The sequence below is a fragment of the Heterodontus francisci genome, chromosome 7 (assembly GCF_036365525.1).
Source record: "Heterodontus francisci isolate sHetFra1 chromosome 7, sHetFra1.hap1, whole genome shotgun sequence".
Lineage (NCBI taxonomy): Eukaryota > Metazoa > Chordata > Chondrichthyes > Heterodontiformes > Heterodontidae > Heterodontus > Heterodontus francisci.
In genome coordinates, this window is record NC_090377.1 from 15,054,844 (window position 1) to 15,080,743 (window position 25,900).

Consider the following 25,900-nt stretch of genomic DNA (forward strand, 5'->3'; position numbering starts at 1 on the left):
ATTATTGGTGTCCAAACCAGATGAGTGCTCTTGTTCCATGCTATAATACCTGGGATAAAGGCTTGTAAATTAGAAACTTCTGGAAAATTGAGATGATTGGATTTACATGAGTACAATTTGTCTGTGTCTGTACTGATAGGAGCTCTTAATTTATTTTGTTCTAATTAATAGATCACTACAAGAGCACAAGTTATTCTTTATCTTGTGTTCTCTGCTGCTTGAACTCTTTGGCACAGCCCACAAATTGCCTGGGTCACATTTGTCATGTCACCTTGATAATCTTCAGAAATTAAGATACCTTAAGCTATACTTCAAATTAATGTCTTTTTTAAACTCGTTCTTGGGATGTGGGCATTGCTATCAAGATCAGCATTTTTCCCCATCCTTAGTTGCCACTGAGAAAGTAATGATGAGCTGCCTCGATGAACCACTGCGGTGCATATGGTGATGGTGCTCCTGTATGTTCTAAATGCTGAAAGAGTGTCAGCCCGTGGCTCACTTGGTAGCACTCTTGTCTCTCAGGTTAGAAGGTGTGGGTTTAAGTTCAAGTTCCACTCCAGGACCTGAACACAAGAACCTAGGCTGACACTGTAGTGCGGCACTGAGAGATACTGACCTATCAGAGGTGCTATCTTTGGGGTAGATAGTGGTAATGTCGCTGAATTAGTAATCCTAATGCCCTGGGGATACTGGTTCAAATCCCACCATAGCAGCTGGTGGAATTTGGGATTAATTAATAAAATCAATTAATTAATCTGGAATTAAAAGGTAGTCTCACTAATGGTGTCATGTTTTAAAAACCCATCTGGTTTACTAATGTCCTTTTAGGGAAGGGAATCTTCCTTCCTTACCTGGTTTAGCCTGCATGTGACTCCAGACTCACAGCAGTGTGATTGGCTCTTAACTGCCACTTTTGAAGTGGCCTAGCAAGCCACTCAGTTGCCAAGGGCAATTAGGGATGGGCAAGAAATGCCAGCCTTACCAGCAACACCCACAGCTCATGAAAGAATCAAAAAAGTTATTTGATTCCCTTGGTAAGTACAAAATGAGATATTTGGTCATTTTAAACACTGAACATTTGACTTTGAATGTGAGGTACCAGGTAAATTGTAGAAAATAACTAGCAACACCAACTTACATTTATGTAGTGCCTTTAATGCCTTTAATGACTGCCCTCAATGCAGCCCAGCCTCTACCAGTCATGGATGAGCTGGACATACAGCCAACCAAATCAGAACTCAGTGATGCCATTGATTCTCTAGCCAGTGGAAAAGCCCCTGGGAAGGACAGCATTACCCCTGAAATAATCAAGAGTGCCAAGCCTGCTATACTCTCAGCACTACATGAACTGCTATGCCTGTGCTGGGACGAGGGAGCAGTACCCCAGGACATGCGCGATGCCAATATCATCACCCTCTATAAAAACAAAGGTGACCGCGGTGACTGCAACAACTACCGTGGAATCTCCCTGCTCAGCATAGTGGGGAAAGTCTTTGCTCGAGTCGCTCTGAACAGGCTCCAGAAGCTGGCCGAGCGCGTCTACCCTGAGGCACAGTGTGGCTTTCGTGCAGAGAGATCGACTGTTGACATGCTGTTCTCCCTTCGTCAGATACAGGAGAAATGCCGTGAACAACAGATGCCCCTCTACATTGCTTTCATTGATCTCACCAAAGCCTTTGACCTCGTCAGCAGAAGTGGTCTCTTCAGACTACTAGAAAAGATTGGATGCCCACCAAAGCTACTAAGTATCATCACCTCATTCCATGACAATATGAAAGGCACAATTCAACATGGTGGCTCCTCCTCAGAGCCCTTTCCTATCCTGAGTGGCGTGAAACAGGGCTGTGTTCTCGCACCCACACTTTTTGGGATTTTCTTCTCCCTGCTGCTTTCACATGCGTTCAAGTCCTCTGAAGAAGGAATTTTCCTCCACACAAGATCAGGGGGCAGGTTGTTCAACCTTGCCCGTCTAAGAGCGAAGTCCAAAGTATGGAAAGTCCTCATCAGGGAACTCCTCTTTGCTGACGATGCTGCTTTAACATCTCACACTGAAGAGTGTCTGCAGAGTCTCATTGACAGGTTTGCGGCTGCCTGCAATGAATTTGGCCTAACCATCAGCCTCAAGAAAACAAACATCATGGGGCAGGATGTCAGAAATGCTCCATCCATCAATATTGGCGACCACGCTCTGGAAGTGGTTCAAGAGTTCACCTACCTAGGCTCAACTATCACCAGTAACCTGTCTGTAGATGCAGAAATCAACAAGCGCATGGGAAAGGCTTCCACTGCTATGTCCAGACTGGCCAAGAGAGTGTGGGAAAATGGCGCACTGACACAGAACACAAAAGTCCGAGTGTATCAGGCCTGTGTCCTCAGTACCTTGCTCTACGGCAGCGAGGCCTGGACAACGTATGTCAGCCAAGAGCAACGTCTCAATTCATTCCATCTTCGCTGCCTCCGGAGAATACTTGGCATCAGGTGGCAGGACCGTATCTCCAACACAGAAGTCCTCGAGGCGGCCAACATCCCCAGCTTGTACACACTACTGAGTCAGCGGCGCTTGAGATGGCTTGGCCATGTGAGCCGCATGGAAGATGGCAGGATCCCCAGAGACACATTGTACAGCGAGCTCGCCACTGGTATCAGACCCACCGGCCGTCCATGTCTCCGCTATAAAGACGTCTGCAAACGCGACATGAAATCCTGTGACATTGATCACAAGTCGTGGGAGTCAGTTGCCAGCGTTCGCCAGAGCTGGCGGGCAGCCATAAAGACGGGGCTAAAATGTGGCGAGTCGAAGAGACTTAGTAGTTGGCAGGAAAAAAGACAGAGGCGCAAGGGGAGAGCCAACTGTGTAACAGCCCCGACAAACAAATTTCTCTGCAGCACCTGTGGAAAAGCCTGTCACTCTAGAATTGGCCTTTATAGCCACTCCAGGCGCTGCTTCACAAACCACTGACCACCTCCAGGCACGTATCCATTGTCTCTCGAGATAAGGAGGCCCAAAAGAGAAAGAGTGCCTTTAATGTAGTAAAATGTCACAAGCTGCTTCATACAACAACAACTTGTATTTATATAGTGCCTTTAACATAATAAAACATCCCAAGGCACTTTACAGGAGCACTATAAAACAAAGTGTGACACCAAGCCACAAAGAAAGATATTAGATTAGATGACCTAAAGCATGGTCAAAGAGAAAGGTTTTAAGGAGTATCTTAAAGGAGGAAAGCGAGGTGGTGACGCAGAGACATTTAGGGAGGGTTTTCCAGATCTTAGTGCCTAGACAACTTGAAGGCTTGGCCACTAATGGTGGAGCAATTAAAATCGGGCGTGCTCAAGAAGCCAGAATTAGATGAGCGCAGATATCTCAGAGGGTCGTGGTGCTGGAGGAGATTACAGAGACAGGGAGGGGTGAGGCCCTGGAGGGGTTTGAAAACAAGGATGAGAATTTTTAAATCTAAATGTTACTTGACCGGGAGCCAATGTAGATCAGTGAGCACAGGGGTGATAGAGGAACGGAATTTGGTGCATGTTCAGACACGGGTAGCAGAATTTTGGATGACTTACAGATTGTAGGATTTGGGAGACCAGCCAGGAGTGTGTTGGAATAGTCAAATCTAGAGGTAACGAAGGCATAAATGAGGGTTTCAGTAGCAGATGAGCTGAGACGGGGGCGGAATCGGGTGATGTTATGGAGGTGGAAGTGTTATCAAATAAATTTTGATACCGACCCACAGGACATGCTTGCCTTCATTGGCCGAGGCATTGAGTACAAGAGTTGGGACATCATGTTACAGTTGTACATGCCGTTGGTTAGGCCGCATTTGGAGTACTGTGTGCAGTTCTGGTCGCCGCACTACAGGAAAGATGTGATTAAGCTAGAGAGGGTGCAGAAAAGATTCACAAGGATGTTGCCTGGTTTGGAGGGCTTGAGTTATAAAGAGAGATTGGATAGGCTGGGTCTGTTTTCCCTGGAGTGAAGGAGGCTGAGAGGGGACATGATAGAGGTATATAAAATTATGAGAGGCATAGATAGGGTAGATAGCCAGAGTCTGTTTCCCATGGTAGGGATGACTAAAACTAGAGGGCATAGATTTAAGGTGAGAGGGTGGAGGTTTAAAGAGGATCAAAGGGGTACATTTTTCACACAAAGAATAGTGGGTATCTGGAATGAGCTGCCTGAGGAGGTGGTGGAGGCAGGAACAGTAGCAACATTTAAGAGGCATCTGGACAGGTACTTGAATGAGCAAGGCATACAGGGATATGGAATTAATGCAGGCAGATGGGATTAGTATAGATAGGCATTATGGTCGGCATGGACGCGGTGGGCTGAAGGGCCTGTTTCTATGCTGTACGACTCTATGACAGGTGAGCAAAAGCTTGGTCAAACATTCAAAATTGTCAATATGGCAGTTGTCATAGCTTTAGACAGATTTTCTATTTTGCAATAATTTTCAAACTTTTAGGGCAAGCATGCAACAATAGAAATTGATGAAATGTAACCGTGATTTAAAATAAAATCAGTGTCAATTTCTTTATTCCCCCTTTATTCCCTTTTCTCGTTCTTTCTCCCATCTCATCTAACTAGGTGAGATCCATGTTGACAGAAAAATGGCTCAGATTCAGCGGCAGTTGGAGCAGGGGGAGAAGGTCCAGGGTGGACTGCTGACCTGCTTGTTGGTTAATCAGGAGATGACCCTGGAGGAGATCTATGCAAATATGACGGAGATGCTGCTGGCTGGCGTCGATACGGTAAATCCATCTCCATAACCATCGTCCCCTCTCCCTGTGGTAGGGGACTTGCTGGGAGAAACTCAAGACCTGAGTTTCTTCTCTCTCTCTGAATTTGGAGATGAGAGTTGGATTCGTAATGCAAAAATTGGTCATTCCTTCACAAACTACTTCAATGATCAAACCCCCATAATAAGGCTTCTTATGGAAGACCATGGGGGAGTTGAGTGAATCATATTAAGGGATAGGTAAAAAGGAGTTAGTAAACAAAGTGACTGCCTTCTTATATCCCAAATCGGATTCCCTAGATGGCTGATCGGTTTAACTCAGAATTTAATTTTGATGCCTGCACTGTGGTGACTGGGTGAGATTAGCTATGAGCGGTGGGGTGGGTCTCTACAGCGGGGGATCTGTGCACTACTAAACTAGGAAATGGTGCTATTGGAAACCAAGGAAACGAATTGCAGATAAAGCTCAACCTGTACCATATAGAGAGAATGGGGTGAAGTGGGGAACAACCCTGGCATAGATAAGGTTAGCCCGGAATATTACTTCAAGATAAGTTAGGCCAACAGGTCAAGACAATAGGGAGCTCAGAAAGAGTGATGGACCATCTGGTATTATCATTGAATTTCGTGAAGTCCAAAAATCATTCAACTGGGAACGATCCCTACAGAATTTCTGGCAGTGCAAGGGAAATGTGAGATAGTTTGGGAGTCAGCAGATTCTGCTAATTCTATGAAGGATTTCCAGGGCAGGGAAAGGGCCTTTCCTGTCTTGTGGCTAACACTCAACATATGGTTTATTTTCAGACCTCTTTCACGTTATCCTGGAGCACATACTTACTGGCCAGATATCCGACTGTTCAGAGTGTGGTGTATAAAGAGATTGTTCAGAACCTTGGACAGGATGTGACCCCAACGTTCCAGCACTTGTCCAAATTACCTTTGATCCGAGGTGTCCTCAAGGAAACTTTGAGGTAAAACACTTCTGGCAAAAGTTGCCTCTTCTCTTTTTCTTTTTTCCAATTTGTTTTTGGATGGGGAGTGGGTTGTTGTAATCTGATCACTTCTCATCTGTGCTGGATATGATGGTCAGATCAAGTATGGAACTGAGGTGTCATTACTTGTGGCAGTGCAATGTTGGTACTGGATAGGTAAGTTTGCCTATATAATTATTGCACTTCAATAAATATTCATTGCAAAAGGTTTTGGGGCATTTTGGCAAGAAAGGTGCTTTTATGGTAAAGTGTGCGCTCCACAAAATGACTTTACAGGGCATCTGTTCTTCAGCAGGCAGTCTCTGGTGTAAACCTTGCTCCTTCTACCTCCTCCAGTGTAAAGCCTTGCTCACCTAGTGGGGAGGTTGGTGCACAAGAACTGCCACCACCCCCACCCCCCTTAGGAAACTGCCATTTGTACCAGAAGGGGTCAGAAGTGAGTGGGTTGCTTGTAACGTCCCTATTCAGCACTGAGGGAGAGCTGCAGTACTGGAGCTGCCATCTCTCCACTGAAGCTCGTTAACCCAAGACTCTGTTCTACAAGATCAGGGGGAATACAAGATCCCATGGCAGTATTTGTAGAAAATCGAGGGAGTTCTCCCACATGCTGGTCAGCATTTCTCCCTCAGCTTACACCACCAGATAAAATAACAGATGTAGTGGTTATTATGCGTGTGAACAGGTTTGCCTGTGTGGCAGTATTCACTGAACTTTACACATACTTCACTGTAAATGCTGCGGTGGGGAAGAGACGGTTGCCCACCTCCTTCTGGAATGTGCCTTTGCAAAGCAGGTGTGGAAAGAGATGCAGTGGTTTTTGTCAAGCGCCATCCCAAGCAGCTCTGTAACACAGGAGTCTGTGCTCTACGGGCTGTTCCCAAGGGCGCACACTGAGATAAACATCAACTGCTGCTGGAGGACCATCAATTCGGTGAAAGACCCTCTTTGGTATACCAGAAACATGTTGGTCTTCCACTGCAAAGAGTTGTCCACGATCGAATGTTGCAGACTGGCACATTCCAAGGTCCAGGACTATGTGCTGAGGGACGCACTAAAGCTTGGGGCAGCTGCTGCAAAGGCTCAATGGGGAAAGACCACTGTGTAAGGTCCTCCCGCCGTAGTGAACCGAGGGGCTGGACCCATGGGAAACCCCTTGGGCTGTATACACCAAATATGGTTTGCTGTATAATGTATATGGCATGTCACCAGACGCATGAAAACATGGGTTTCCACATTGGTCTTTGTTCCTTTTCTGATTTTTATCCAGTTACTCTTGTTGGAAAGTGTGTGTGTCTGGTGAAGCTGCAGCTGCCCCTGCGAATTCCTTTGTCATAGAAGAGCTTGCTGGCACTCGCTGTTGAGACATTTTGCCATCATGTGTATAGCTGAGATGTTGGAGGACGGAAAACAGGTGGAAATGATCCAAGTGTGAGTCAGCCTGATTGGGAAAGTGTTTGCTTTGACTTTGAATAACTTGGAAGTTAAATGGAACAAGCATCAACTGTAAACTGAGGAATTTCCTCTTGCTTTCCACCACAGGCTGTTCCCTGTTCTTCCCGGGAATGGGCGGGTCACCCAAGAAGACATGATTGTCGGAGGGTACTTCATCCCAAGCGGAGTGAGCTGAACCTTTATTTTGATGAATTACATTTATTAACACAGCTGATAAACTAGTCAATCTGCGGACTTAAATAATTTCATAAAGTTCTTGATGTCTGTTGGTATGAGATTCGGGGATGGTTCCGTTAGATTGGAAAATAGCGAATGTAACTCCTTTATTCAAAAAGGGAGGGAGACAGCAAGCAGGAAACTGCAGGCCAGTTAGCTTAACGTCTGTCTTAGGGAAAATGTTCGCTATTATTAAAGATGTTGTAGCAGGGCACTTAAAAAAAAAAAAATTCAAGGTAATCGGGCAGAGTCAACATGGTTTTGTGAAAGGGAAATTATGTTTAACAAATTTATTTGGAATTCTTTGAAGAAGTAACATGTGCTGTGGATAAAGGGGAACCAGTGGATGTATTGTACTTAGATTTCCAGAAGGCATTTGATATGGTGCCACATCAAAGGTTATTGCAGAAAATAAAAACTCATGGTGTAGGGGGTAATATATTGGCATGGGTAGAAGATTGGCTAGCTAACAGGAAACGGAAAGTAGGCATAAATGGGTCATTTTCTGGTACGTAAGATGTAACAAGTCATAGAATCATAGAGTTATACAGCACAGAAATAGGCCCTTCGGCCCATTGTGTCTGTGCTGGCCATCAAGCACCTAACTATTCTAATCCCATTTTTAGCACTTGGCCCGTAGCCTTGTATGCTATGGCGTTTCAAGTGCTCATCTAAATACTTCTTAAATGTTGTGAGGATTCCTGCCTCTACCACCCCTTCAGGCAGTGTGTTCCAGATTCCAACCACCCTCTGGGTGAAAATATTTTTCCTCAAATCCCTTCGAAACCTCCTGCACCTTACCTTAAATCTATGCCGCCTGGTTATTGACCCTTCCGCTAAAGGAAAAAGTTTCTTCCTATCTAACCTATCAATGCCCCTCATAATCTTGTATACCTCAATCATATCTCTCCTCAGCCTTCTCTGCTCTAAGGAAACAGCCCTAGCCTTTTCAGTCTCTCTTCATAGCTGAAATGCTCCAGCCCAGGCAACGTCCTGGTGAATCTCCTCTGCACCCTCTCCAGTGCAATCACATTCTTCCTATAGTGTGGTGCCCAGAACTGTACACAGTACTCCAGCTGTGGCATAACTAGCATTTTATACAGCTCCATCATAACTTCCCTGCTCTTATATTCTATGCCTCGGCTAATAAAGGCAGCTATCCCATATGCCTTCCTAACCACCTTATCTACCTGTGCTGCTGCCTTCAGTGATCTATGGACAAGTACACCAAGGTCTCTCTGACCCTCTGTACTTCCTAGGGTCCTACCATCCATTGTATATTCCCTTGCCTTGTTAGTCCTCCCAAAATGCATCACCTCACACTTGTGAGGATTAAATTCCATTTGCCACTGCTCCGCCCATCTTACCAGCCCATCTATATCGTCCTGTAATCTAAGGCTCCTCACTATTTACGACACCACAAATTTTCGTGTCATCTGCAAACTTACTGATTATACCTCCTATATTCATGTCTAAATCATTAATGTACACTACAAACAGCAAAAGTCCCAGCACCGGTCCCTGTGGTACACCACTGGTCACAGGCTTCCACTCGCAAAAACAACCCTTGACCATTACCCTCTGCCTCCTGCCACTAAGCCAATTTTGGATCCAAATTGCCCTGGATCTCATGGGCTCTTACCTTCTTAACCAATCTCCCATGGGCTCTTATCAAAGGCCTTACTGAAGTCCATGTAGACTACATCAACTGCTTTACCCTCATCTACACATCTCGTCACCGCCTCGAAAAATTCAATCAAGTTAGTTAGACACGCGATCTCCCCCTGACAAAGCCATGCTGACTGTCCCTGATTAATCCCTGGTGTGCCACAGGGTCAGTGCTGGGGCCTCAACTTTTTACAATTTATATAAATGACTTGGATGAAGGGACCGAAGGTATGGTTGCTAAAAATGCTGATGACACAAAGATAGTTAGGAATGTAGGTTATGAAAATGACATAAGGAGGCTACAAAGGGATATCGATAGATTAAGTGAGTGGGAAAGATCTGGCAAATGGAGTATAATGTGGGAAAATAAGAAATTATCCATTTTGGCAGGAAGAATAAAAAAGAAGCATATTATCTAAATGGTAAGAGATTGCAGAGCTCTGAGATGCAGAGGGATCTGGGTGTCCTAGTGCATGAATCGCAAAAGGTTAGTATGCAGGTACAGCACGGAATTAGGAAAGCTAATCGAGTGGTGTTGTTTATTGCGAGGGGAATTGAATACAAAAGTAGGGAGGTTATACTTAATTTATACAGGGCATTGATGAAACCACATCTGGAATACTGTGTATAGTGTTGGTTTCCTTATTTAAGGAAAAATGTAACACAACTAGGCTTGTTTCTGCTGGAATTTAGGAGAATAAGAGGCGACTTGATTGAAACAAATAAGATCCTGAGGGGTCTTGACAGGGTGGATGTGGAAAGGATGTTTCCCCTTGTGGGAGAATCTAGAATGAAGGGTCACTGTTTAAAAATAAGGGGTCGCCCATTTAAGACAGAGATGAGGAGAATTTTTTTTCTCTCAGAGGGGTGTGCGTCTTTGGAATTCTCTTCCCCAAAAGGCAGTGGAAGCAGAGTGTTTGAATATTTTTAAGGCAGAGGTGGATAGGTTCTTGATCAGCAAGGGGGTGAAAGGTTATCGGGGCAGGCGGGAAAGTGGAGTAATCAGTTCAGCCATGAACTTATTGAATGGCGGAGCAGGCTCAAGGGGACGAGTGGCTACTCCTGCTCCTAATTCATATGTATGTATGAAGAGTGTGATATAACAACAACTTGCATTTATAGAACCATAGAATCATAGAAACGTGCAACCTCAGACCCGTGCTAGCTGTTTCAAAGCATAGTTGCATTTCATCCCACATCCCCGCTATTTTGTCCGTAACCGTGTTAAGTTCCTCATTCTCAAGTTCCTGTCCAACTCCCTTTTAACATTTACTTGTGGATTCAGTTTCCTCCACCTTTTTTAGGTCAAGCATTCCAGATCCTGACAACTCTGAATGAAAAAAACATCTCCTTATCTCCCCTCTAGATCTTTTTCCATTGATTTTAAATCTGTTTCCTCTAGTTATTGACCCACTCGCTAAAGGGAATATCTCTCGAGTCTATCAAAACCTCTCATCATCTTGTAAACCTCTATTAGGTCACCTATTAACCTTCTCTGTTCCAAGGAGAACAGTTCTAACTTTTCCAACACCACCTCATAAATGAAATGACTCATCCCTGGTAATATTTCAAGGGCAATTAGGGATGGGCAATAAATGGTGACTTTGTTCACATTCCCAAGAATGAATAAAAGAAAACAACTGGTAAGCTTCCTTCTCTGTAGTCTATATATTTTTATATTCTTTCATGGGATGTCAGTGTCATTGACAAGGCCAGCATTTGTTGCCCATCCCTAATTTTCCTTGACAACTGAGTGGCTTGCTAGGCCATTACAGACGGCAGTTAAGAGCCAGCCACATTGCTGTGGGTCTGGAGTCACATGTAGGCCAGACCAGGTAAGGACGGAGGATTTCCTTCCCTAAAGGACATTAGTGTCCAAGATTGGTTTTTAAAATCAATCAATGGTAGTTTCATGGCACCATTACTGAGACTAGCTTTTCAATTCCAGATTTTTATTAATTAATTTAATTTAAATTCCACCTGCTGCCATGGTGGGATTTGAGCCCGTGCCCCCAGGACAGTAGCCTGGGCCTCTGGATTACTAGCTCAGCGACATTACCATTACGCCATCACCTCCACTTTAACATAGTAAGATGTCCCAAGGCACTGTGTGTGTGTGTGTGTGTGTGTGTGTGTGTGTGTGTGTGTGGTTACACCGACAATGTTTTAAAATTCAATTGTGAGTGAGATGGGCTCTGGTTGTCCTGAGAAGATGGTGGTGAAGCTCATTGAATAGCGATTGTTTTGTAACCAGGTTGCTTCCTTGGCCACTTTAGAGAGCGTGAAAAGTGAACCGCGCAGTGTGGGACTGGAATCACACACACACACACACAGCGATGTGGGTGGGAGTGGCATGTTCCCCTCTTTGAAGATCACAAATGAACGCATTGGGTCTTCATCACAATCTGGAAGCATTCATGTCCATTTTCCTGCCTGGTGCCAGCTCTAATATTCTCAGATTTATGGAAGTCAATTTCTGAATTTGGTAGGGTGAGACCTGAACTCATGACCACTGGGTTGCTGGTCTAGTATTATAACTGCTGCACTATTGTATCCCCAAATTACAGTTAGGGTTCAGTGTGTGTTGGTTAAAGAAAGGGTGAAATTGGCAAGGTTACTGTTCCTGCTGGCATTATCAGCGACCCTGTACTGAGAGTGTGCTATTAGGGTCAGAATCAGATTTGGATGTAATTCTTCTCACTACACCAGTCTCTTTCCCGCCCCAGTCAGGTGATTTGCTGATGTTTACTATTAAGAGTTGCACATGAGAAACAGCCATTTTGTAAATTCATTGTTGATATGGGCATTTATTGCCTGCATTTATTGCCCTTTTGAGCCACTGCAATCTGTGTAGTGAGGGTGCCCCCACAGTGCTGTTAGGGAGGGAGCTCCAGGATTTTAACCCAGTGACGATGAAGGAACACAGGAATGGGGGGTGGTGGGGGGGGATGGCATTTAGCCCCTTGAGCCTGTTCCGCTGCCATTCAATGAGATCCTGGTTGATCTGCAACCTAACTCCATATAGGCCCAAGTCAGGACTGCGAGTGATTTGGAGGGGAACTTGGAGGTGGTGGTGTTCTCATGCGTCTGCAGCCCTTGTACTTCTAGATGGTGGAGGCCATGGGCTTGCAGAGGGAAACCAGTGCCACCAGTATTTTGAATTCCACTTTGGGACGCTCCTGAAGATCTACAAGGCTTGGGGAAAACCTTCGATTGATCGGCACTCCTTTTCCTATTTTTGCCCTTCCTCCCCCTACAAGGAGCCACTTGTCTTCTTTCTGTTTCCCTCTGAGGCACAGGTGCTATGAGGAACTCGTGATGTTGGGAAAGAAGAGGTAATTCCTCATCTTGCCAAATGTTGCCCCATTGTTTCTTTTTAATGTATTCATTCATGGGATGTGGGTGTCGCTGGCTAGGCCAGCATCTACTGCCCGTCCTTAATTGTCCTTGAGAAGGTGGTGAGCTGTCTTCTTGAATCACTGCAGTCCTTGGGGTGTAGAGGCATTGTACAAGGGCTCCTCCTCCATAAGTCATACAAGAGGAAAAAGCGTTGAGTCCTTGGGAGGAAAAATGGAGAGCGACTATAGAATGCTGCGGTACAGAGGGATCTGGGTGATCTTGTACATGAATCTCCAAAAAGTTACCGTGCAGTTACAGCAAGTAATTAGGAACGGAAATGGAATGTTGGCCTTTATTGCAAATGGAATGACGTATAAAAGGTCGGAAGTCTTGTTACAACTGTACAGGGCGTTGGGGAGACCACACCAAGAGTTCTGCGTAAAATTTTGGTCTCCTTATTTAAGGAGGGATATACTTGCATTGGAGGCAGTTCAGAGAAGATTCACTTGTTTGATATAAAAACAAGAAATGCTGGAAATACTCAGCAGGTCTGGCAGCATCTGTGGAGAGAGAAGCAGAGTTAATGTTTCAGGTCAGTCACCCTTCATCAGAACTGGTTTGATTCGTGGGATGAAGGGGTTGTCTTGCGAGGAAAGGTTGAGCAGGTTGGCCTGTAGGGTAGACAGTGAAGATTGTTTCCGCTGGTCGAGGAATCTGAAACACAGGGGCACAGTCTCAGGATAAGGGGCTGATCATTTAGGGCTGAGAGGAGAAATTACTTCACTCAAAAGCTTGTGAATCTTTGGAATTCTGTACCCAGAGGGTTGTGGATGCTCCATCATTGGATTTATTTAAGTCTGGGATCGACACATTTTTGGTCTCTCAAAATTAAGGAATATGGCAAGTGGGCGGGAAAATAGAGTTGAGGCCTGAGATCAGCCATGATTGTTTTGAATGGCGGAGCAGGCTCGATGGGCCATATGGTCTAATCCTGTCCTATTATTTTTTTGTGTACTCATTGGAGTTAAGAAGAATGAGAAGTGATCTTATAAGAAACATTTAAGACTCTCGGTGGGGGCTTGACAGGGTCGATGCTAAGAGGATCTTTCCTCCTGTGGGGGAATCTAGAACTAAAGGGCAAAGTTTCAAAATAAGTGGTCTCCCATTTAAAATGGAGATGAGGAGAAATTTCTTCTCTGAGGGTTGTTAATCTTTGGAATTCGCTTCCCCAGAAAGCAGTGGAGGCTGGGTCATTAAATATATTCAAGGCTGAGTTAGACAAACTTTTGATGTACAAGGGAGTCGAGGGTTATAGCGGGGGGGTGGGAGGGGCAAGCAGGAAAGTGGAGTTGAAGCCACGTTCAGATCAGCCACGATCTTATTGAATAGTGGAGCAGGCCCAAGAGGCCAATGGCCTACTCCTTGTTCCTAGTTCATATGTTCTAATTCCAAGCTTTATGTAGTATAGAGGGAATTAAAATGCAACTCAATGGCAACCTTCTCCAACTCTCTCATCAATTCAGTTATTCTCATTCCTACCCTGTACATTTATTCTCAATTCTCCGTTTCAAATTTTCCATTGTACAATCTTCCTTGCACTCTCCCCTGATACTGACTCTTTATGCCATCTCCTATTCCTAACAGTCTTTGCCAGCATCTCAAAACTCCTCAACACCTTCAGTCTTCAATTCCTCTGGCAATCTACAGGCTTGGTGCTAACTCAGTACCTCTACTGGGTTTCTTGCTGTCTTCTCCCTTATTGGACCTTGACGTCCTGCACTAAACTGAACTTTGTCCTTTTCATTCGGGTTTTTCAAAAACTAACAACAATCCCTGTGTCCTGAAAGGGCAACCAACCTTCATTTCTGCCTCTCCCTTCCTCCACCAGACTCAGCTTGCTCTTTGCCACTACACCACGTCTCACGACAGCGAGGTTTTTGAAAGGCCCGGAGAGTTCCGACCGCACCGTTGGCTGAGGAAGACCGACACGGATAGGGTGGATAACTTCGGAGCGATCCCGTTTGGCTACGGCGTGCGGAGCTGCGTGGGACGGAGGATCGCGGAGCTGGAGATACACCTAGCGCTTGTACAGGCAGGTCTTGTTGCTCATTGGCAAAACAGCCATTGAGAGTTCTAATCCTACCTTGGTCAGTTAAAACTGAATTCAATAGAACCATACAGTACAGAAGGAGGCCATTCAACCCATCATGCCTGTGCTGGCTCTTTGACAGAGCTATCCAATTAATCCCACTCCCCCTCCTCTTACCCCCATAGGTCTGTTTTCAAGTATTTATCCAATTCCCTTTTGAAAGTTACTACTGATTGTGCATCCAGCACCCTTTCAGGCAGCGCATTCCAGATTATCATAACTCACTATGTTTAAAAAGAAAATCTCCTCCTCTCCCCTCTGGTTCTTTTGCCAATTATCTTAAACCCTCAGGTATCCTGAAACATCTGGCTGTGGAAACAGTTTCTCCTTATTTACTTGATCAAAACCCCTTCATAATTTTGAAAATCTCTATTAAATCTCTCCTTAACCTTCTAATTGGGTAACTTGTGAGCTGGCTCCAGGCAACAGTACCATTAGAGTCTGGATGGGCATAAAAATTCATCTTCAAGTATCTTTCAAGGAAGGGGACCTACTATCCCCATGGAATCTAGTCAGTTCCATGCTGCATGCTTGACACTTAACACCCTCTAAATTGGCCGAGCAAGCAATTCCAATCACTACTCAAGAATGCAAGTGTTATCCTTGGCTTTTTTGATAGCACTCTTGCCTTCTGAGTCAAATGGGTTGTAGGTTCAACTTGCATTTATATAGTGCCTTTCACTACCTCAGGATGACCCAAAGCATTTTCCAGTCAATGAAGTACTTTTCAAGTGTAGCCACTGGTGTCATCTGAAATGCAGCCGCTAATTTGCGCACAGCAAGATCCAACAAAAAAAAGGCAATGTGTTAATGACCGGATAATCTATTGTTTGTGATGTTGATTGAGGGAAAAGTATTGGCCAGAACACCGGGGATAACTCCCCTTCCCTTCTTCGAAATAGTGCCAAGGGATCTTTTCCATCTGCCTGAGAGGGCAGATGGACCTCAGTTTAACATCTCATCCAAAAGATGGTACCTCTGACATTTCGGTAGACCCTCAGTACTACACTGAGAGCATCAGCTAGATTGTTCTGCTCAAGTCCTGGAGTGGGACTTGAACCCACAACCTTCTGACTCAAAGGTAAGAGTGCTGCCCATTCAGCTGATCATCAATGTGTAACAGGCAGAGATTTTAGTTCAGATCGGAGTTAGAAAGGAAAAGCTACAAATCTAAAATCTTAAGAAAAGGTGCAGCTTCTGTGCAAAATGAGGAGGAATAGCCTCGCGAGAATGAAGACAGACCTTTATCTCATTGCTCACTAAAGGGGTGGTGAAAAGGAAGAGCCCATGTAAACTGTGCTACTGTGTATCCTAACTTGCACCAAGCCCCGTTCACCCAGCACCCCTGTGCTCACTGACCTACATTGGCACCCGGCCAGGGAACGACTCAAAGTTAAAAGACTGAGTTTGTGACAACGCAACCACTAGGTGGCGCAGTACTTGCACATGTGCAAATTCAGGCTCTTCAACTGGAACATCGTTGTCTGCGACGTTCAGGCAGCTGCCAGGATTAAAGATGGCGCTGCTCAATTTATCACAGGAAATGCTTATGGCTAGATCATTCTAGCAAGCTAACCTTACATTAAGTTGGATGGAAGCCCAGTAATATGCTATGTAGTTCTAGGATGCGAACTGTAATCCTCAGATCCATTTAATATTCTAGTAATCCTATTAAATACAAAAGGAATTTTATGCTTGAATTTCCATTGGAAAATAGTGAATTGTCACCCCAATTGAAAACTGGGAACAGTATAAAATGTGCTGCCAATTCAGTTTGTGATTCGTTTATATGACTGATCAGGACTGATTTCAGCCGAATGCACCTAATAGCTCCTGCCCCACTGGCCACTCTCCCCCCCTCGGCAACTTGCTTTCTCCCCCTCTTCCCCACCAGCCATTTCTCCCCCTCAGCTGCTCACCCCAGACCTCACTGCTCCCCCCCACTCCCCTGGCCAATTGTTCCACGCTCGCACCACCCTGTTCTCCAGTCGCTCGCTCGCTCCACCTCCCGCCACCCCCCAAACCACCCCCCCCCCCCCACCGCTGCTAGCTCAAGGCCACGCCACTTCCCTCCTCTTGGCCACTCACTGCCATGTTTGATCAGTCTCCATGCGCTACCCGAAGAAGCAAGGAGGGATGCAAGGAGTGACGTAGCAGTGAGTGGCAGGAAGGAGGCAAGCAACGCGCCTAGAGCGAGCAGCTAGAGAGGGGGACGGGGAAGAGGGGAGCGAGCGGCCGGAGAGTGGGGTGGCACAAAGCGAGGAATAATCGGCCAGCGGAGTTGGAGGGGAGCAGCGAGGTCTAGAGCAAGCGGCTGAGGGCAGGAAGTGTCGAGGCCTGGAGCGAGTTACCGAGGGGGGAGAGCTCCAGCCTCAAAGTCTCCCATTCAGCCGCTTCCTCCAGTCGAGTGGAGGACTGGATACCCGATGACGCTTTAGTGCGCGAAGTTGGACCAGGTGTGGATACGCGATCACGTTAGCGCTGCGCGATGACATAATCCCGTGCACACACCACCTCGTCTTGGCAAGATGTAGCTGCGCAGGTGCGCAGCTTGGCGCACTCTGATGACGTCAGCGGGCCACTGCATTGTCAGGAATCACTTTGAAGTTAAAATTGTCATCCTGTTTTCACATCTGTCCATGGCCTCCCCCTCCCTAGCGATGTAACCCTTTCAAGCCTTACAACCCTCTGAGGTCCCTGCGCTCCTCCGGTTGAGCACACTCCACTTCCTTCCCTCCACAAGAAGCAGCCGTGCCTTCAGCTGCCTAGCCTGAGCTCTGGAATTTCCTCTCTACCTCTCCCTTCTTTTAAGTCACTTATAATTCTTACCTCTTTGACAAAGCTTTTGGTCACCAGTCCTAATAGCTCCTTGTGTGGCTCCGTCCAGATTTTGTCTGATTAACGATTCTGTGAAGTGCCTTTCGACATATGCCTGGGTGGCACAGTGGTCCAGTGGTTAGCACCGCAGACTCACAGCTCCAACAACCCGGGTTCAATTCTGGGTACTGCCTGTGCGGAGTTTGCAAGTTCTCCCTGTGACCGCATGGGTTTTCTCCGGGTGCTCCGGTTTCCTCCCACAGCCAAAGACTTGCAGGTTGATAGGTAAATTGGCCATTGTAAATTGTCCCTAGTATTGGTAGGGGAATTGAGGGAAGATGGGGATGTGGTAGGGAATATGGGAGTAATGTAGGGTTAGTATAAATGGGTGGTTGATGGTCAGCACAGACTCGGTGGGCTGAAGGGCCAGTTTCAGTGCTACATCTCTAAATAAATAAATTTTTCTGTGTTAAAGGTGCTATGGAAATGCAAGTTGTTGTTGTGGGCATTTACTTTGTATCCACTTGAACTGACCATTTTAACCTCTGCTTTCTTCAGCTCCTGCAGGCGTTTGAGATACAGGTGGCCCCCGATACTGCAACTGTTCCCGCCAAAACCCACGGCCTACTGGGTCCCGGAAAGCCTATCGACCTGAAATTTGTGGACAGGAAGTAATGTGTCTGGCACGAGGTGGACACCTGGGGAGCCAACTGAAAATGTTTTCAATATGTGTCGCGAGTGGATTTGACTTAATCGTACAACGACGGGGCTGCTGAGGTAACGCAACCGGGCAAAACAGCGACAGGCCACAAGGAGTGACAATGGAGGCTTTTATTCAACTCGATTTTAGACGCTCATATGGAGCAGAGATTGTTCAACCCAATTTTATCTCCTGTTTTCCGCTTCGACCTTAGATCAATGCCAATGGTCATCGTCTGGTAAATTGCCTTAGTGGAGAATTGTTTTTTATAACTATTTGAGAAGTTATAAGATTACATACTGCCACTTCACAACTGCAACCCCTCCCCCATCACTCTCAGATGTTTCCCCCCCGCTCTGCTTCCCCACCCTCCACCTTCCCTGAATGTACTTATGGGCAACATTCCCTCTTAAGCTCCACAGGTGTATAGCCACACAGCCATCAAGAATGTGCCACGCAGGGGACAAACCGACCGTGCACAAGCAGCGGTCCCTTTAAGATGCACGGCCGCGCAGCAGTCTTAAAGGGGCCATGCATTGCCAGAAACGCGCCACGCACAGCGAAGGGCAGTTAGAGGGAACATTGCTTCTGGGTGCTGGAGCATGCTTTTGAAGTTGCTATCTTTCGCTGGGGGAGTGGGACTGACTGGATTGTTCCACAGAAAGCCAGCATGGACTCGATGGGCCGAATGCCCTCCTTCTATTGCCATAAATGACTTGTGGGCTGGATTTTACCAAGCCCACGACATCAGGCTCCATGGTGGGGGATCAGACTATGGGTCTGGCAGCGGCCCACCACCAGGGTCGGGCCGATCCTCCCTGCAGCAGTGAGGCTCCATGGCGGCCCAGCAGCGCCCCCACCCCCCCCACCGCCCCCCTGCCGCTGGGCAACGGGAACTGAATCTAAATATTTAGATGAATGACTTGAATAAATTTAAATAAACTTACCTGAAATCCTCCGGGCTCACCGCAATGTTCAGCGCGGCGGCCAGCACTCCCGCACCTTCAATTCCCCATCCGGGGAAAGCTGGCGTAACACTGGTGGGAAGGAGGGAGGAGGTATGATTTTCAGTGCCGGAGGTAGTGAGTGAGTGGGTGGGGGGTGCAGGGAATTGGGGTCAAGTAAATGTAATGGTATAGGGGATGGTGGGAAGGGGTGAACCTTGAACTTTGCGCAGTCTGTGGTTGGGGGAGTGGGGGGGGGGGGGAGGTGGGGAAGGCCAGATTTAAAAGGTATGTGTTTGGGGCGGGGAAGGGCAAATAGTTAATGTAATTGTTATTGGGGGGGGGGGCGTGGGAAAGAGGCAATACAAATGTTTTGTATAAATTTTGTGGGGGGGTGGGGGGGAAATACTGCTTTAAAATTCAAATTGTCCATCAGGGCTGGCTGCCCTTTAAAAATGACGCCAGCGCCTGCTCACAGGCAACTGATGCCATTGCCGGGGACGGACAGCCCACCCCCTTCCATGTTACTGAGGGTGGGGGGGGGGGAGGGGGGAGGTGCGAGCCACCCTGGCTATTTAAATGAACCGCCGTGCGGGAGATCACAGCGGCTCTTTGGCGTGCAAACCACTGTTGTTTGAGCTCACCGCCGAGATTGACAGCGGCTTCTTAAAATCCAGCCCGATATCTTCCCCTACATGTAAGATTAGATACTGCAGTGGTCTCACAGCTGTGTGGGGTGGGGCCAAGGGAAGGTCCCTGAATTGAAATACCCAATAATGCTGAACCCCGTCTCCTAAATCAGGAGACAAAGTTTTAAAAATCGAGAGATTCGCTCGAACGTCATGAACTGCTTTTTTTAAAATCACATAAACCAGTTTGATTGACAGCTGGTTTATAACCTCATGAGTGCCTTATTGAATTTCTAACAGGTCCTATGAAGCTACACTTAGTCCCACAGATTATCTATGGTTATAAAAGCAGACCCAGAGTCAGGTGCTCAGACCGTGATCTCCACGCACCCTTTCCCCATTTAATCTTCTCCTGCTTCCATTCCAAATTAAGGCTGATTAAAATTCCCATAAGGAAGGAAATCGAGTTCCGTGCTTTTAAACCTGTTCCTTCCGCAGCCCTGGCCACAGGAGAGTGAATTCAGTGCATTGCCTCCCTAGGTTAGCATTACGAAAACCGTCTCCCTTATCCTGTCAGCTGATGGGTTAACGAAAATCTTGAGTCGATCAATGATTCTATTGCTAGGATACAGTAGTAGATTTTAAATGTAGACACAGGAAGTCAAGGTACAGACGTCACTCTGCCATCACGAGAACTTCAAAAGCAACAAATATAAAAGCACGTTTAGCTGTAAATGGAGACCTGATGACAGCAGCAAGACTCAGAACTAACTTGGTCTCCAGACTCCCCCATTGGAAAATGCCATCACTGGCACTTCATCCCTGTCAGTTTAAACCATCCTAATATCAGAAAGCCATATAAGCAGATAGGCACATTCCAACAGCCAACAGGCTCCATCAGGCTTAGCTTGCTGTCTGAAACACTAAAGTGATATCGATCCAGCATCAAAATCCACAAACACTCCCACTTTGGAGGATAATAGAATAGTTAGATCTGTAACATTACCACTGATACCACATAACCTTGATCTACAAATCATTATTGCTTCCTGAGCACACACTCCATGCACTGTTCTCTCCTGGCAAATACTCTTTATCCCTAGCCTTTTGCTTTATGTTGCTATATCAGACCCCAGTTGCTATTCATTGCGAGTTCCTGTAATCTCTACCTTCCAAAAAGAGAAATCACTGTTGAACTCCCTCAGAGCAGAGAACCCACCCACACCCCACACCCCCCCACTCCCCGCCACCCCAGCAATAAGATTTCTTCTGATTGGCAGGATGGGGCCGCCTGTACTGGGATCCAAATGCTATTGTGTTATTGTCTGAATGACATTGCAATGATCTAGAGTTGGCTGGTCCATACACAGTTGCCACGGTGTCTTTTATGCAAAAGTTGGATATCAGAGTATCTACAAAACACTCAGTAAATGTAAATCTGCAAGTTGTTGCTGATTGGTTGTTACATTGGTATTCTTGCGGATTGTCCTGATGAGTGCAAGATGAAAAGCTTCAACAACATGGCTGGAATTTTACGCCCCCGAAGAACAGGATGGTGCTGGGGGGGGGGGGGGGGGGGAGGGGGTGGTGGCGGAGGTGGGCATAAAATGGAGCGAGAGACTCGGGAATCCCTTCCCGACCTGCTCCCACTGCTACTTTACGCAGGGTGGCGGAGGCGAAAAACGGCCACTTAAGGGCCTCCGCCCGCCGCCACAAGGATTTTACCTTTGGCTGGCGGGCGGCCCAGGCTGGAGAAAAGCCACCTGTGAAAAGTCGGTGGCTTTCTGACAGCCTGCGGGGGGCCCTCCTGATCAGGCACCCTGTGCCTGACGGAGGGCTGCCCCCGATGTCCCAACCACCCCCAACGCCCAACGTGATCCCCCCCCCATCCCCCCAGTCGAACACCCTTGCCTAACCGGGGCCCGACCGCTTGCCCCCGGCGAGGCCCCAGAAACTTACCGGTTCTCCGGGGCTCCCCGACATCTTCCGTCTTCAGCTGGATTGCAGTCCCAGCAGTGGCCACTGCTCCCGGTGGCGCTGCTGGCACAGAGAGCTGCCGGCACGCTGATTGGCCGGCAGCTCCATTAGGCGGGCTTCCTACCTCAATGAGGTAGAAGTCCTGCATCACGCCAATTAAAGGCCTGGGGACCGCAAAATGCGGAACGGATCCCCAGGCCAAATGGAGGTGGGTTCTCCACCGACTTTTCAGTTAGTGGGCGGCTCCCGTCCGCCGAGGGTGAAATTGCAGCCCATGTCTCTCTTTTCAGCAACACTCAAATCTGCAATTTGTTTATGCAATTAGTTGCTGTGCCTTTAACAATAGCGGGATACTTTTCTCTTTAAAAGTTGAGTGCTGTCTTGTAGGAAGTGGTCGAGGGCTCAGCGCAATGTTTTTAAAAAATCGCTAGCAGCCGTTTCAGGGCCTTGCAGAGCAGCTGCTGTCTTTCACCAAGTCCCGATTAGCAGACGGAGAATCGATAACCTGGTGCCAACCCAACTCCCCAAGAAGCTTTCAAAACTGTCAGACAAATGCTGTAGCTACTAGCCTGATTTCAACTCCCCTTCAACCCGGGGCCAAGGATCCAACAACTGGCAACAGCCTCAACATGTTCCCTGAATCGCCAATTCAAAGTGATGCCTCCAGAAGTTAGATCAGCACCTGTCAAGAAGGGACCCCCCCAGTGCACCCCAATTCACCATTTGACAGGTCGACACAGCTCTGCTTTCCCTCCCAAGCAACTGTAGTATTAACCCATCATATTCCACTGCAGTCAACTCCTTGGTGCTGGCCTTGAAGGAATTGCAGAAGCCACAGGTTAATCTCTTGGTCACGTTAAGTTCAACCTGTTTTGAGCACCTTTTCTTTCGGTTAACCAGAAGTCTGGAGATCTGCGAAAACCTAGCACAGTGCTATAGTGTGTCCAAACCGAGAGTTTTCCAACGCAGAGTGTAAACCAGGATTGCCCAACCTTTTCGAGCGGTGGGGGGTGGGCGGGGAGCCACATTTCGATTTCTGCTCAGCCTGGGGGGCCGGTGAGCAACTTTTGAAGGATTAAGAATTTATCTAACTAATAAAAACAACAAATGTGCATTTTTGTGACGACTTACTTCCTCGTCACTATGTTGAAAACTGATTCAGTGACATACCTGGCATTGTTTTTGCTTGCATAAGTAGTTAATCTCTGCCGCACACTTGATGTAGCGATGCAAAGTATTCTGGATAGATGTCCATCTGTCAGGAGAGGCCTCGATCTCTGTTTCCCCCCCTCACCCCACACTCTGTGTGTGTCCTTCTCTCTTCACCACCAACCCCCCCTACTGCCCCGCCACTGTCCCCTCTGGGACTAGAGGACACATTGAAAGTTTTGTGCAAAGGATGCAGGGGGAATATGAGGAAGCACCTTTTTACGTAGCGGGTGGCAATGACCTGGAACTCACTGTGCACAAAGGTGGTGGAAGCAGAGATGATCAATGACTTCAAAAAGAAGTTGGATGGACAGCTGAGAGAAATAGACTTGTAGGGCTACGGAGTTTGAGCTGGGGAGTGGGACTGACTGCATAGCGCCATGGAGAGCAGGTATAGACGCAATGGGCAGAATGGCCTCCTCTGTGCAGTAAGTAAATGACTGTATTGGCTGGATTTTATGGTGGGCGTTGGGGGAGCCGTCCACAGACCAAAAGGTCCATGGCGAGCCTGCTACCACTGGGCCTAGGGAGCCAGACCAGGCTTTTTTGTCCCCCAGTCCCTTAATTGGGCTTGGGTGGGATTTGCACTCATTGAGGCAAGAAGTCCCAACTAATGGAGCTGCCGGCCAATCAGCGGGCCATCGGCTCATAGGCCTAGCAGCGCCACTGGGAGCAGTGGCCACTGCTGGGACTGCAACCCAGTTGAAGAATGAAGATGATGGGGAGCACCAGAAAACGGGTAAGTTTTTGGGACTTTGCCGGGGGCAATTGGTTGGGCCCCGGTTAGACAAGCAGGGAGGGTCCGTTCGGGGTGGGGGGGTGGGGTGTGTGTTGGGCGTTGGGGGTGTTTGGAGCTTTGGGGGCAGCCCTTCATCAGGCACAGTGTGCTCAATCAGGAGGCCCTCCCCCCAGGCCGTCAGAAGGCCGCCTCCTTTTATCAGGCAGCTTTTCTGAGGCCTCAGCTGCTCACCTGCCAACCGTAAAATCCCCATGGCGGTGGACGGAGGTCCTTAAGTGGCCGTAAATTGGCCTGGGGCGGGTGGGCCATTTCTTGTCGCCATCGCCCTGCATAAATTGGAGGCAGAAGCGGGTCAGGAAGGGCCCCTTGAGCCTTACACTCCATTTTATGCCCCTCCCGCCCCCCTCCTCCTGCCACCAGCCCACTCATTTGGGGGTGTAAATTTCTGGCCTATGATTCTCTCTCTCCTCTCTGATTCTCTCTTGCTCCCTTCCCCCTCTCGCTCTCTTCAATCCCATGTCTTCTCTGTTCCCTGCTCCATGTTCCCAACTTCCCGTTCAATGTTCCCCATTCAGTCTTCCCAGTTCCCTGCTCGCTGCAGCAGCCATTCCCACAAACGGATATGTACCATGCCTGTATTATTTAAGTTGGGGCGAGTGGAGACAGGAACCTGCCCATGGACATTTACTGAATCCTGCAAAAGCAACAGGGGCAGCCAATCCCAGGGTGCCTGTGCCGCATTCCGCCAATCAGCACTAATGCTGCCTGGGCAGCCCCTGTCCCAGGAAGTGACCAATCACAGACAGGGGTCACCTGTCCATCGGGCGCAGGGCCTGTCTACGCTCTCCGCCTGATGTACATGGGAGCTGTGAATCAGAGCTGAGCCACAGGCAAATTGGTGGGCCGGATGGAAACCTTTGGTGGGCTGGATTCTGGCCGTACGTTGGACAACCCAAGTGTAAACTGTCTCAGGATTGTACCCCATTTGCCTTAAGCCTTAGCCTGGGAACCCCTAAATATGCACAGTGCTTGGGCCATATTGCTGGAGGTCACATCACCTGACCTTCAGCCTCAAAGCAGTCTTTTTGTCCGCCCCCCCCCCCCCCCATCTCCAAAATGTTCAAAATTGGAGGCGGGGGTGCGTGGAACCCAAATTTTATGTCCTTATTTTCCTTTTCTCCTGGGTTTTACTTGCAGCAATGGCTGGGAGATTAATCTTTGGTTTCTGGTGACTCCAGAGCAATTCTGGTGACTTGGCAAATAAACTTGCTGAAGATTACGGAGCTAAAACCAGAGAGAGTTCTGCTAAATGGCCTTCCGCATGTCTGAGGAAGACCAGTTTCCCCATTGGGGGTTTACAGGTTGCAGGCTTACCTGCAGCTGAGCGGGAAGATTTCTGGCTCCCAATGATGGGCCTACACCCTCCTTCCTCCTCTACCCTCCGACCCTTTATTCAGACCCACAAAGAGCTGGATGGTTGGCCGAACATCATTAGTGCCCTGAAGTACTACAGACCTTTCAAACTAGGGGAACAATTAACGGGGCCCATGACCAAAAATAGATTCAGTTCCAATATCTCATAGAGTCATAGAGTTATACAGCACAGAAACAGGCCCTTTGGCCCACCGTGTCTGCACCGGCCATCAAGCCTATCAATTCTAATCCCATTTTCCAGCACTTGGCACGTAGCCTTGTATGTTATGGCATTTCAAGTGCTCATCTAAATACTTCTTAAATGTTGTGAGGGTTTCTGCCTCTACCAGATCTTCAGGCAGTGCGTTCCAGATTACAATCACCCTCTGGGTGAAAGAATTTTCCTCAAATCCCCTCTAACCCTCCTGCCCTTTACCTTAAATCTATGCCCCCTGGTTATTGACACCTCCGCTAAGAGAAAAAGTTTCTTCCTATCTACCCTATCTATGTCCCTCATAATTTTGTATACCTCAATCAGGTTCCCCCTCAGCCTTCTCTGCTCTAAGGAAAGCAATCCTAGCCTTTCCAGTCTCTCTTCATAGCAGAAATGCTCCAGCCCAGGCAACATCCTGGTGAATCTCCTCTGCACCCTCCAGTGCAATCACATCCTTCCTAAAGTGTGGTGACCAGAACTGGACACAGTACTCCAGCTGTGGCCTAACTAGCGTTTTATACAGCTCCATCATAACCTCCCTGCTCTTATATTCTATGCCTCTGCTAATATGGCTTATATCCCATATGCCTTCCTAACCACCTTATCTACCTGTGCTGCTGCCTTCAGTGATCTATGGACAAGTACACCAAGGTCCCTCTGACCCTTTGTACTTCCTATGGTCCTACCATCCATTGTATATTCC

General features: G+C 47.5%; 1 protein-coding gene across 1 annotated transcript in view; it reads left to right on the forward strand.

Moving 5' to 3' along the window:
• cyp27c1 (cytochrome P450, family 27, subfamily C, polypeptide 1) overlaps nucleotides 1–18,047 on the forward strand; it is a 39,438-nt gene extending 21,391 nt beyond the window's left edge. The window contains exons 5-9 of the mRNA XM_068034477.1: nucleotides 4,589–4,752; nucleotides 5,544–5,710; nucleotides 7,271–7,349; nucleotides 14,295–14,498; nucleotides 17,931–18,047. Of these exons, the coding sequence (XP_067890578.1) occupies nucleotides 4,589–4,752; nucleotides 5,544–5,710; nucleotides 7,271–7,349; nucleotides 14,295–14,498; nucleotides 17,931–18,047 (731 nt within the window). The remainder of the gene's footprint in view (nucleotides 1–4,588; nucleotides 4,753–5,543; nucleotides 5,711–7,270; nucleotides 7,350–14,294; nucleotides 14,499–17,930) is intronic.
• Nucleotides 18,048–25,900: the final 7,853 nt, after the last annotated feature.